At 40.5% G+C, this 14,130-nt stretch overlaps 2 protein-coding genes across 6 annotated transcripts in view; one reads left to right on the plus strand and one right to left on the minus strand.

Annotated features, from left to right (window-relative positions):
- The window catches only part of LOC310825282 (uncharacterized protein), a 31,262-nt gene extending 17,685 nt beyond the window's left edge, over positions 1–13,577 (plus strand). For all 4 annotated transcript variants that reach the window (XM_083698605.1, XM_083698606.1, XM_083698607.1 and 1 more), the window contains 8 exons: positions 632–767; positions 1,973–2,189; positions 3,032–3,130; positions 4,433–4,718; positions 5,745–5,861; positions 8,635–8,777; positions 12,750–12,842; positions 13,272–13,577. In XM_083698605.1, the coding sequence (XP_083554731.1) occupies positions 632–767; positions 1,973–2,189; positions 3,032–3,130; positions 4,433–4,718; positions 5,745–5,861; positions 8,635–8,777; positions 12,750–12,842; positions 13,272–13,350 (1,170 nt within the window). In that variant the 3' untranslated portion in view covers positions 13,351–13,577. The remainder of the gene's footprint in view (positions 1–631; positions 768–1,972; positions 2,190–3,031; positions 3,131–4,432; positions 4,719–5,744; positions 5,862–8,634; positions 8,778–12,749; positions 12,843–13,271) is intronic.
- The window catches only part of VEZT (vezatin, adherens junctions transmembrane protein), a 35,023-nt gene continuing 30,352 nt past the window's right edge, over positions 9,460–14,130 (minus strand). For both annotated transcript variants that reach the window (XM_083698613.1, XM_083698611.1), the window contains exon 13: positions 9,460–13,898. The gene's annotated coding sequence lies outside the window, so the exon portion shown is untranslated. The remainder of the gene's footprint in view (positions 13,899–14,130) is intronic.

A 14,130-nucleotide genomic window follows, 5' to 3' on the forward strand; every position in this document is an offset into this window, starting at 1 on the left:
TGGGTTGTACTTTGATGAACTGAAAGGAGAAGGGAAGGAGGCAGGGGTTTGAGGTGAAGGGACAAAGGGAAGGATGAAGCAGGCAGATTAGGAGATAATGTGTGGGAAAAGCAGAAGCTGAGGTGAGAATCAAGTGGAAGCAATAGAGTAGAACAAAAATATAGGCCAAGAGAAGTGGAACAAGGCAGCTGAGAATAAGGAAGAGAATACCTGCTACAGAAAGGATCGCGTGTTGCCTTTTTGTTATGTATCATTTGTGTGACATCATATTTATACCCTTCCTTTCCTCCATGGAGATAAAGGCGGTACACATAATTCTCCCCCTCACCATATTATCCTTGCAACACCTCTGTTGTAGGATGAGAGACATTGACTCCCAGCAAGCTTCATGGCTAAGTAGAGATTAGAACCCTGGTCTCCCAGGTCTGACACTCTAACCACTATGGCACACTGTTCAGTTTGAGGTGCCAGGTTCAGACTGCTTTGCTGGAACCTTTATTTAGTTTTATCTTCTGGGAATGTTTGTGCCAGCCATTCTATTTTTTTCTGGTCCCTTATTACTTTTACTGCTTTTTCTTTGTTGTGGCTACGCATAATTTGATCTGATTTCTGATAAAAAAAATTACCACAGGAGAGAATACCTAGAATTCCAGAAGAGGATCTAAGCCATGTCAAAGACTACAACCCTACCAGAGAATTAAAAGTGCTGAGATGTAAGATCAAGAATGTCCTAGAAGACTGGATGGAATATTACCGGATAGCCTTAGGTCAGTCTTTAATTTAGTAGCCTAAGTATTGGAGGAAGATGCTAACACTTCTAAATTCAGAGGAATGAAATAAGTAATGACATGGTTTATATTTTTGGTGTCAGGTATTTAAATATATTTTAAAATTATAATCAGTATGTATAGACTAAACATTACAGTTCATCTGCATTTGTATCTGTTCATGTGATATTAACCTAACAGCTGCATCTGCTTTGCAAAAAGGGAGTATGAAATCACTTAATGAAATTATATATTGCTTTATCTTGTTTTACATTTTTTATCTGAAAGGTACACTTTCCTATAACCATTGATTCCACATTTCATTAGTTTGTTTGCAGGGTATGCTTTGAGATCGAACTTTTGGTACTAATTATTTTCATTTATGTATACATGAAAATACATCACATAAAGGCATGTGATTGATAAAAAAACCCCACATGATATATGTATATATGTGTGAACGAAGCCAGTATTCTGTGTGTGATTTCATTTCCCTTAGTTCCAGAGCCTATTGCATGACAGGAGAAACAGGAATATTTCCTGATCCTACATCTCCAGGGCACTCACCATATATAGCAGAAGAATACTTTGTGTTCTTAGCTTGGGTTTGAGCTGATCATTGGTCATGCTGCCTAGGGCTAATGGGAATTGGATCCAACAACATCTGGAAGGCGAAAAGTTCACCATCACTAGGCTAGAAGATAAGAACTGGTACAATTTCTCTACACCAAAGAGGTGAAGCGCTGGTGGAAGCTTGAGCCTGGGGAAGCAGAGAAGCAGAGTGCAATGTGGTCAATGAACATTGTCTTCTCTTTGGCCAATGTTTTATTGGAAGCAGACGTCTTGCTTGATCAAAATGTGATGTTAATTTTCCTAGCTATTTTCAAAGTGCTTCCTCTTCACATTACAGAAACACTAAGCGTTATAAATAATATAAATTAACATTTGGTTGCAATTATTTCTTAAGTGTATAAAAAGGTATTTTATACTCTTAACTTCTTAAAACAGTATTTCCTGGAAGTTGTATTGAATGGGAAGGACTCCACTTGAAGGGGACATTTTGCTTTGCACTTTCAGTTCTTGTGATGTGCAGTTGTGCTCACACAGTTAACTAAACTCCACATGCATCTAGGTCATCTGTTTTATATGTGAGCTTAAGGCCTTTTTAAAGTATGTTGCCTTGGTGGTGTATTGTTGCATTTCAGAAATCAGCTCACCACAAACACGCAGAAGCTCAGCCTTCCCTCGGATTGCTGGCAGACGGTGCAAAACACAACATGCGGGTGCTTTCCTTGGCTTCCATACAGCACAGGGAAAAGAGAATGACAGGGAGACAGAGACCCCTACACCAGGCAACCATCCTCCTTTCCAGTCTGTTCTGTCTTGCGGCCCCACTCAAGGTGTGTCACCTGGTTCTTGCAGGTAAAAGCACAAGAAGTCAAATGCCAACCAACTCCCTTTGCAATGGAGAGTAAATACTTCACCATTCTGTGAATATATGGAGGAATTTGATGTAGCACTATGACGACCCTTCCTTCAGTGCAAGCATTTCAGTTTGCCAGATGGAACGATTCCCCCCTCTCCTCTGCCTGCAAGCTGTTCTGGGAGTTCTCCTGACACACACACCCCCAAGCCAATTTGGCGGGGGTGCATGCAGGGACCAAGGAAAAGCCTCATTCTGGATAAATTTCCCAATTTGCTCGGAATATTACCTTTCTTTTATTAAAGTTAATTTTAAAACTTTGTGCTGGGTAAATGAAAATAAATGAGAAAATAATTCCAAAGGGACAGATGTAAAATGTTGCAATACTGTATTAATTCTTTTTTGTAGCAATGAGTTTGGTTTCCAAATCCTCTTAATTAAGATAGGTGCAAGCTAAATATTGGATCATGAATCAACCACAGCAGACATAAGCTCAACTGATAAATCACCAGAGAGGAGTGGGAACAACTTCCTTTATACTGGGATCTTATACTGCTCTGATTAAGTGCTTTAGGAATTCTAACGTGCTGAATATGCAGCGTGTACCTACAGAGGTGCAGAATCTGTTGCATCCTGTATGCTGAATTTCAGCTTTCAGCATCTTTGAATATTGACCATGTTGGCTGGGAACAACTTCTGGAGGGACAGAGGTCCCCCACATATGTTGCATAGTATGAAACAGCCATTAGAAATGGGTCTACATTGCATATCAGTGTAAATATTATCATAGATACCTTGGAAATGCAGAAAAACTCTTAAGTGTGTTTATTTTCTCTTGCAGAGACCCTCATTTAATGAGCAGCATTTTCAGAACAAATAAACCACCCATGGCTCATCTTAATGTAAACAATGACACACTCCAAACCTCTCACAAAGCAAAGTAAGTAAAACTAAATGCCATTTACTGTGTTCTTCGAAGACTTACTAAGATTCTTTAAATGCCATTTATATTATTTGGAGCACATGTTTTAAGAAGGACACAAATACATATTCAGGTGATTTTACAGTATTTTTACTTTGGAGAAGTAAGAAAAATATGACATTTAGATCAATTTAGAATAGCTTTGCATTATGTATATGATATATTTATTATTCTATTTATTATGTTTATATCTTCCACTTTTCCTCCAAGGAGTTCAGGGGAGCATACATGGTTCTGTACCCTCCAACAATAATTCATCTTTGTAAAATAGACTAGAATTGAGCTGCTCACAATCCAGTGGCCTTAATTTTACTACGTTTACTTGGATTGGATTTCTGAAGTTGCAATCTGCAACTAGGAATGTGAAGAAAGCAGTCCTGTAGCAAGCGACCAACATTTCCTTACATTTGTAATGTTATCACCGTAACAATGCTAGGTTCAGCTCCTGTAGCCTTGGAACCAAGTTGTTCTTGTTTTTCCACAGAAATAAGCATTTGTGTCTTACACACTTCAAGACCTTACCACTATTTATTCAGCGCCTTGCCCGAATTTTGTTTGAAGCTGTCTTCAGAACTTGTTCAGCCAGTTTATCCACACAAAGAGCATCTGCTAGAGTTTTCTTTATACGAGTTTGGCTAGTTCTTCTGCTCTGGAGGATCAGAAAGAGCATCCAAGTGCTGTGGACACAGTTATACCTTTAGAAAACCATGGATTTCAGCTAAAGTCAGGACTCTGGGTTTATTTGTAGAGCAATGCAAGGAGAAAAGAAGTGTGGGCAAGGTGATTGAGCGGGTGGTCGCTGAACAACTCCAGGCATAACTGGAGGATGCGGACCATTTAGGTCCCTTCCAGTCGGGATTTAGGCCTCATCGTGGGACTGAAACTGCCTTGGTCACACTGGTCAATGATTTCTGGTGGGTCAGGGACTGAGGTGAAGAGCAAAATATTGTAAGCCCCTTTGCAATGTTAATTAAATGAATAACTAAACAGAGGAACTATGGTTTGTGACAAAATGTTGGATTGCCCTCAAGGAAATAGCTGATCCCAAAAGGCACATTAAGAAGTTGTAGAGAAACAGCATCATGATGATAAAAACAATTTCAGGCAGAGATATAATTTTGCAGCAGCCTTTTGAATTACCTGGGAAACAGAGATACTTTGTTAGGTAGATCAAGTAAGTGTAAGCTGGTTAAAATTTTGTTACTTCAGTTCATTCACACTCCAACTTACACTCCTTTTACCACTGCTTTCTCATGACAGTGAAAAGGCATGCACTGCATCACACAGTGCCTGCCCTGTAGTCCTTCGAAGAACGATGCTGGGAGATGAAGTGAGGATATGCAGATGCAGCAACCATCAGATTCCATATGTTACAGACCTGGAATATGATCACATTATTAACAACCAGATGTCTTCCGCAGAGCAGATCACTGTGGTCTGTGTGACTACTTCATTGAGAGCAGCAGATTACGACCCCAAAACAGACAAGCACCTAGAACAGCTCTATGAGAGAAAGAACAAGAACAGGAGCATGCCATGTACACAGGTAGGGCTCTCGGGTGTTGTCTCAATCGCATCAGTGACCTGGTTCACCCGTTAACACTCAGCCAAGCTATGGCTAAGCATGAACACACAAATATTGCTGGTGCCTCACTGTCCTGCTGGCATGCTAGCCAGAGCTAAACAGTGGGTGGCTTAGTGTTACATCCAAACCTAGGTTTATGGTTTGTCTTGCTCCAAACAAACCATGAGCTGTAACCAACGTTTGTTCTTGGTTTGTTCCCCAGACAAACCATGAGCCCAAATTTGGATGTAAAGCTAAGTGAAACCATGGTTTAGGTCCCGGTAGCATGGCAGGAATGGGGGGGGGGGGGATATTTTCCTGTGAGTGCCTACATGCTTGCCTGTTCACACTTAGCCATGGTATAACTTAGTGTTGCATTTGAACTGGGCCGATGACTGATGTAAAAGCAAGAAGATTTTGAATAACATCTTGGTGTGAAAAATTGCTTTATTTTATATTTTTGACTTCTTACAAGTACAGAGAAATTGGGTAGTTGACATAGGAGTTTAATGCCACAAAACGTCCTTTTATATCATTTGTGGATGGGGTATAAGTCTAGGGTTGTCATATGACCTCTTTTTCCAGAACACGTCCTCTTTTTCTAAAATGAGTCGTTATAGCGATCCATAGTTAAAAGTAGAAGTTGGCAAATGTGTCCTCTTTTTTGCTCTTCAAAATATGACAGCCCTAAGATGGGTGAGCTTTTTCTGAACATGAATGCTGTTGCTGTTTCCCTATACACACTAGATTTAAATTAACAGTAGTGCCCCCCTTTTTTTGGTAAGGTGGGAGTACATCAGAGGGACATTCTGACAATTAGGCATGTCCATCACTAAGTTAAATGTATTTGGGCCACTTGCCAATGTGAGCAGTAAATAGCTGAATAATTCAATTCCTTTAATGCTGACTTGTTCAATGGGAACATTGTGCTCTGACATCTGGTAGAATAAGATTTATTATTGCTATTGTTGAACTAGTCTTATAATGATGCTGTCTTTGTTTTTGTAGGGTCGTCTGGACTCTTTTCGCCTGCTCAAATACGATATTGGGTCTGCAGATGAATTTACAGGCCACTGTGGATCACTACTGGTGAAAAGGCATAATATTGCTCCTGGCATGTTTTTGGTAGGTTATAACCTTCCTGTCACACATCTAGGTCATTTCAACTCATACCGAGCAAATGGCTTCCAGATCCTATGGCTGGAGTCTACTTCTTGTGTTCTTCGTTCAAGACAGTCTATTCCCCATTCCATAGCAAATGGCGATGTAGAACAAAGACAATACTGACATCTTCCTCTTGTCCATTGGGATCAGTGCCATCACAATAATTGGAACATAAGGATGATTGGTTTCGTTCTGCAGAATAGTGAAAGATACGGCACTGACTGGAAAAAGACATAAAATTCCAGTTTCTCCCTCAAAGGGGTCTGGTAAGAACAACTGCTCATGTTTCTGATCTGAGAATTAAGGAAAATATCTCTATTCTCTCACTGTTTTAGATAGTTGGGTAAAGGGGGAAAGATGGAAGCATTATAGTGAATAGGCCTATAATGTGTTCTCAGCAAATGATATGAACTCTAGAAAGGTGACTCCTCCACCTTATTTTCTGAATGTGGAGCCTAACAGAAGCAAGAACGAAATAGCTGGCATGATCCCTTCCCAATGCAAGGGACATGTTTAAAATACAGTGGTACCTCGGGTTACATAGGCTTCAGGTTACATACGCTTCAGGTTATAGACTCCACTAACCCAGAAATAGTACCTTGGGTTAAGAACTTTGCTTCAGGATGAGAACAGAAATAGTGTGGCGGCAGCGGGGGGCCCCATTAGCTAAAGTGGTGCTTCAGGTTAAGAACAGTTTCAGGTTAAGAATGGACCTCCGAAATGAACTAAGTACTTAACCCGAGGTACCACTGTACTCTGTTACAATGAATGCAGGACAAATACTTCCCAGGACTGAGAGTAAGGTTTATTCTTACTGGGGTAACTGGACCTCTTCTTCATGACTCTCTCCCTGGTTACTAATGAGCACTTATTCCATTGGGCATTGTATGCCTATATCCAGTAAGTAGTGTATACCTGCTCTTCCAGAAGCAAATAAATAAATGAGTGCATTGGACTCACCTGAAGGGTATTTTTACATGCTAGCATCTTGGATTCCTGTCCAGGAAGCAAGTAAGCAAGCAAGCAAGCAAGCAAGGAAGGAAGGAAGCAAAATATCTCTTTGTAGTCACCTCTAAGCAACTGTAACTTCTAAGTTTGTCCAGCAGAGGGCCCCTGTCCACCCACATCTAGATTTACTAATCTATAAAACGAGATTTCCCTTCCATTTTAATCTGTTGCAGCTACTTCCTATTTGCAAACTACTTCAGTTTCTGAACCACTACTGTTGACTCCTCCTCAATTTCAACCCAGTGAGGAAGAAGGTCTCATAAAATATATGGTTTTCCAGGGTTATCATGAATGTTTGTGCAAACTGGGGAGCACGAGTTAAAAAAATAAATAAATTATGTGAAAACAGTTGTCACAAGCTGCAGAGCCGAAGCTAAATTTATAGAATCCTAGCCTATCTGCTGGAGCTTGTTCCCAAGTAAGCATGCAAATAATTTTGTATAATGAATATAGCTTAGCCTTTACAAACTGACAAATACTAAGGTTAGCAAGTGTTATTTTTTATAATAATCTTTGATGGTTGTGAATAAAATGTGTCATGAAAGAGCAGAAATATAGTGTTATCTGTCTTCCGGTTTGTGCAGTCTCTTCAAGTTTGGCTTACCTGAATCAATTACCTTAACTGACGAAAGGCCTATAAGAATGACCTTTTGCACTTGATTGCTTTTTCCCAATCAACTGTCAAAGTAGGCCAATTGTTTCTCTTGGTGTTAGTTGAGAATATAGGAAGCTGCCTTTACAGAGTCAGACCACTGATGCACCTGGCTCAGTATTCTGGCAGGAGCTCTCCAGGCTTCCAGACAGGGGGCTGTCCCAACCGAACTGAAGATACCAGGGACTGGCCCTCGGGCTTTTTGCTTGCAAAATATGCACTCTGCCACTGAGCTATGACCCTTCTTCTAGAATGCTTGGCTGCCTCTTTTTATGCAGGTAAGGAAACATTCTCCCCAAACTGTGTTACATTAGGATAAAAGAAATCCTTGAAACTATCCCATAGAAGTGATCAACCCAAACATTATTCAAGGTACCTGTTTCAGTTTCCTCAACTTTTACATTTCGATTAAAACACTCTCTAGAGGGCAACATCAAAAGTTTTCAGGACTCCTTTGTTTGAGAGACCTGAATCTGCCCAGACTGCCCCACAACTGACAATCCTGTGCATATCTACTCAGAAGCAAGCCCCAGCACCTGTACTCAGACAAATGGGTTACAAACCTGAAGCAGGTGGTGTCTCTTTCTGCAAGCTGGCTGAGAAACCTGCCTAGCCTGGAGCATGAAACATACAATTGGCTAAAAACAGCAAATCTTAATGAGCTGGATTACTGGCCTGCCACTAAACAAAATGAACTACCCCAGGAGCAAGATGGCAAACGCCTAGCTGAAAACAGTTGATCTAAAAAGGTTAACGATGTCTTGCTGGTGACAAACTAAACATTAGTTCATACTACAATACAGAAGAATGCCAGCGGTGGAGGCACCCTAGTCAAGGTTTAGAAGGTGCTGGGTCTCTCCAGTGCTGGGGAAAGCTGTGATATTGTACTTAGTTCTGGGCAGTCAGTTCAGCAGGTGAGCAGGATGACTCATGATGGTGTGATATGGCCTGCTAATGAATTTAAAATTGGTAATGTGGCTCCAGACAAAACCGCATCCCATTCTCCTGTATGTCTCCTCAAAGGCAGCTTTTGCATTCTACTCACAGGCTGATGTTTTATGTATTTTTTGACAGATGTACATTCGAGGAAAGCTGCTCTTTGCCAACTACATTTTCAATGGATACAGCAAATCAGTGAAAGATCTTCAAAAGCAGATTGCCCTGACAAGGAACAATTACAACAGGGGCTACTACTTACCCCCTGATTATAGACTGAGGTATTTTACTCTGTGTAGACATACCTGTGATACATAGCTTTAAATGTGGTTTGTTGCATCCCATCATAATAGATAATTTGGTAGATCATATTATGACACTTTCACAGAGTGGTGGAAGTTTGAAGTTGTTTCGGTTTCTTTCTGATGTTAGGATTCAAAGTTTTAATTAATAGGTTAAAAATCCACAGTAGTTGTTTAATTGGTGTGTGTGTGTGGAGCTAAAATACAGCACACCAATTAAATTTAAAAAGGGCACACGGTTTTAAAGGCTACTTTAGTTTTAATGTGCTATGTAATATTCTTGAGATCTTCCATGTGCTGTCAGGTGAGATGCTCCTAGTCAGGCAAGCTAACCCCCAAAATCATTGCCAAACAAATGGGTAAAACTTAGCCCTGCGTCTTAGCCCTGTATTAATTCAACTTTTTCTTAAATGACCTTGCACCCTGCTTACACGGTGTGGATGGCCATTGCCCGAAGCTCAGCTCCATCCATGTTCCCATCTAACCTTGTCTATGGGGCTAAACCAGCAAATTATTTGAAGAATTGTTGTGACAAAGCAACACAGCAGAGAGAGTGGATGAGGAGGGCAGTATAGCTTTTAATGAGAGAAAGGAGAAATTCAGAAAGTTATATAAAAGTACAGTTTATATAAGTCAAGCATCAGAAGAATTAATAGAGAAGTTCAGAAACAGGAAATAATGTTTTATTACATAAAGTACTTATTCAAAAGTTACAATCTCCTATGTACATTCTTGTTAGTTTAGGAAACAGGTATGATTCCTTACACAGGAAAGAATGACAATCCAGCCGGTAGTGTTGCTCTTTCTCATGAAATACTTGCATTTGTCTGTATACACTTTGATAGAGTATCAAACAAATATTCAAAACAAAGGCAGCAGAAATCTGGAAAGGGCTTCTTTAACAAACAAGCTTATCAGCATCAAATTAAGCTAATATAAATGATTAGAAGAACTTGAAAAAAACAGACCTTTAGTTCTAGGAAACTTATATCACATAACTAATCAACTGTCAATCTCAGCACAATATAAATTCACTTCCTGAAAACAGTTCGCCTCAGTTGCAGCATCTCTTTTCTGCTTTCTGGCTGAAAAACCAAGTTCCCTCTCTGTATAAATGAATTCCATTCCAAAGCAGCAGCAGCAGTGAGGTAGAGATGGGACATCACCTCATATATTGATGTGAAATCTCTCAGCTGAATGTACAGGCTTAACCTTAAGGTAAAGTCGCAGAGGGAATTGACTTTCCCACTGTGATCACAGGCTGCCACAATGGCAAGGACAGAGTCTGAGACTATGTACAGACAACTTTTCAGAAACTTGGATGGCATTTTAAAGCCGCCATTAATCTGCCGAAGTGTACACAGCCTGCAATACAGAGCTTAGGAGAAAAGCTACCAACTTGGCCTCTCCGCCACACTAACCTGTGGCCCTCCAAATGTTGTTGGACTACAACTCCCATTATCGCCAATGGTCAGCAATATCTGGGGCCACACTTCACCTATCCCTGTTTTAAAGGCATGCAAAGGGTGACTGGGATTTATCCAGAATGAAGCCTTCCTTTATAGGCCTTTTTGTGTCCAGTATTCTCTTTCAGCCTCCTCAAGTGCTGCCTGCATCCCTCTACTGATTAATCTCATATGGTCTCTGGCTAGCAACTTTTTCATTTGGTGTGACAAGAAGCTCTCTCTGCAGAGGTTGTGTTGGACTGCTGCAGAGTCATTAAGATCTTATCCGAATCATTAAGAGTTTCCCACAGAGCTACTGCATGAGGAAAAATAATACATACTGTGCCTTACTTCAGTCAGCAGGTATAAAGGCGGGACCGACCCACATTCATTAGTGAAGTGCCTGAACAGTGAGCCAGCACTGTGCATTGCACAACTAGCTGTTGCCAATAGCATTTAGCAAGAAATTCATCTTCAGTAGAAAGTCAAGTTATAAGCAACCATTTATATAAATAGACAAAAACTGCAGTGCTGATGAAGCAGATATTTGCCCCTCTCACCTTCTATTTTACTGCAAACTGTATTTGCACGATGAAGAGTAGGGTTTTTTAAAAACACAGACAATGAGTTTTGGATTCTAGAGAAGAAGGAACGAATCTAAGTATGAACCATGATATGTCAAGTAATGGTTGATTAAGAGGAGTAAAAGACACCAAAGATATGGAACAACATTCAAGAGAAAGTGAAAACCTTTGGATTGCTTATCTTAAAATACCCTTTCTGGGCTTCACAGCCACACTGAATATTGCAAATGATTCAGTGAAAGTGTGAATTTAATTCAACTAATTTAGTATCAGAAACAAAGGGCGAGATTCACTTACCAGATCCTTTCCCCCTGCATGCCCCCCCATAACTGGCTCTGGGGTGAGGTGGAGTACCCTCAAAACAGCACATGGGAGGGGAGGAATTATTGTTCCATCTGGAAAACTGCAATGCTTGCACAGATGGAATATTTGTAATAGGATGTTTAATTTCACTCAATGTTCTAATACTTATTTTGGTTATGGTAAACTTTAAAGCAAAACGTAAGCACTTATAAAGTGGTTTGCACTAGTTTAAAAGTAAAACAAATTGTCAGCTCCACATGTGGTTTATCCCCCACCCCAGCCCTAATCAGTAATTCAAGTATAATCGCATGTCAGGAGCCAGAGTCAGGCAATAAAAACAACAATGTTAGTGAAGTTAACTCTTTATTCAAAGAAACCAAAACAGCAACTCTTCCCAGTAGGTCCTGCCCCCATTGCGGCAGTTGCAAGGACTGAAGGCCCCTGCCTTTCCATTGCTCTCTAAGGCTCCTCCTTTCCAGGATCTTTCCCAGTTACAAACTGCATCTGCATACATCTCTGCTCTGCTCATTTCTCTGAGTTTTCTAGGAGATGGGGGGAGGAGCTGGTCACAGCAGGATGGGAAGACCCCCTAGGCTCTTCAGCAGTCTGTCTCAACTCTGCCTCTTGGCCAACCTCCTCTCCAGCCTCAGAGTCTGAACTGCTCTCTGCCAAAGCATCTTCCTGCTCACCCTGTTGTTACCTCTTCTGCTTCTGACACCTTTCTACTCCCAGTCTGCTCCCTCTTCTTCCTCTTACCACTCAATTGTCATCCCACCACCAGTCCCCTGGCTCTGAGTCTTCTTCCCCTGGGGGTTCCCTTGGGAATTACCTAGCTGGTGCCTCCCACCACTCCCCTGTGACATCACACAAGTGACATCACACCGTGACATCACACAAGCCTCCTCTTCAGTGCTGTTGTAAAGATTTCTGAGATAACTAAGTGCTCAAAGCACTTCACTTACATTAAGTATTTTGAACACCTTTTTATTTCCATTAATTCAAAGTATGTCTGTCAGTGAACAAGACTAAAATATGAGAGAAGTTAAAATGGTCAGCAAAATAAATTAATGCCCAGGGCCCAAAAGCAAACCTACACACACACTCATTGAATTCAGGACTGCTGTTAAAAGGGAAACCAGAAAGTCCTAGGAAGACCTTAGTGAACTGAGCAACATGCACATACAGGATTGCACTGTTAATTCAGAAATAAGTCCTACACTCTGGGGGTGACACCTAGGTAAGAGTGTGTAAGATTTCAGTGTGAAAGATCTAAAATGTATTCTTAAAAAACCTTGAAAGAATTGTGAGAGTCCTTAACGAGAACAGAGAGGGAGACATGTTACCTGTTAGGAATTCAAATTAAAAATAGGTGATCTGATGTACTCACCTCTGGGTTTAACTTATACAACTAGGTTTTTTTATTATATGACTAGGTTTCAAGTGAAGAATTAGTAAGCAATGGAAACTTTGGACTAAGCTTGTGATTGAGTATAGGGGGGAAAAAGTCCACTGTGTTCTGATACTCTAACATTATAAAATACATAGTAATCAAAGTGTACTGAAGTGTACCCTGATTTCTCTTGTAACTCCAGTACTTTAATTTGCTTTTTGTATTCCAGTTCTCTTGAAAACAGCCTGCAGAGTTACCCTGAACATACTCAAGCAAGGATTTCACACAATATTTCTAGCTGTATTTGCTATGCCACTGACAGGTATGGAAAAATAATTATTTTGTCTTAAATTCCACATGCTCAGATTAGAAAATTATTGGTTTCAGTTCATGAGCACTTTGGGGTTTGGATGTTTTGTCTTTTTGAGGTAACACAAATCACAGGAATTATGGAAGAGTTCAAGCTAATGATTTGCAAAAGAATGTCTTACATGAGAATCTTAAATAATGGCCAATATGTTTTTTTAAGGCTGTTGCTTTGCCCCCACTAGAAAGAAAATCTCAAGCCAAGGATAGAGTTCATAGTGTTTCAAGTGTTTGGGGCCTTCAGGGCCATTTCTTTAAAGTTCTCAGAAAATTCCACTGTGCCTACACATGCCCATCTGGGTCACAGACTGTGTTTGAACTCTTATATAGATTGTTGTTGAATATTTACACATTTTGCTTGGTACTTTATTTTGAAATATACCAGGAGAGCAAGTACCCATGAATTTGTGCTATTCAGCTTATACAAAGGAGCCACCTGCACTCAGGAACAACTCAACAAATGAAGCCAGATCCAAGAAGAAGAAAAAGCCCAAGTATGGACATGAAGTAGGAAAAGAAGAACCTTGGAAAAACATGTGTGAGATGGATGGAGGTTTTTTTTTGGTTTTTTTCTTAAAGTCTGAAATGAATAATGGGACTTTTGGGAGGAAACTGAACATATTTCTGTCTTTTGGGCTGCTGAGTGAAATATTTTTTTAAACAAATAATTACGTTAAAATGTTATAGTAAATTCAGGCTGCTGTAATTTTTCTAGTGCCCAGACTAGAAAGAAATCATATTTGTGATAACAGAATTGTTACATTTATTTGACTCCACTACTGAACAAAGCAATGCACTTTGGCCCAGATTCCACTAAAGCGTTGCACTGGTGGAAGCCAGCAGAAGTCTGGCTAGCACAATACAGCTTCCTCCACCCTCATCCTGTGTCCCCCAATAGTTCTGGGTGGTCGGGAGACTCCCTCTGGAACAGCGCATTAGGGGGAGGAGAGGGTAGATTGTTCCATGAGGCAAGCAGAATGGCTTGTGCTAACAAAGTGACCATAATGCAGTGCTGCCTCGCAAGACGAAATTATTCCGTTCCATGAGGCTCTTCGTATAGCGTTTTTTTCGTCTTGCGAAGCAAGACCATTGACAGCTTAGCGGATTAGCGCTATTAGTGGTTTAGCAGCTTATCAGCGGATCAGCTGATAAGCGGCTTAGAGGCTTAGGAAAAGGGGGGGGAAAGGGAAAAAACCCCGCAGGAACTCGCAATACATTTTCGTCTTGCGAAGCAAGACCATAGG

This window comes from Podarcis gaigeae, assembly GCF_964106915.1.
Source record: "Podarcis gaigeae genome assembly, chromosome: 10".
NCBI lineage: Eukaryota > Metazoa > Chordata > Lepidosauria > Squamata > Lacertidae > Podarcis > Podarcis gaigeae.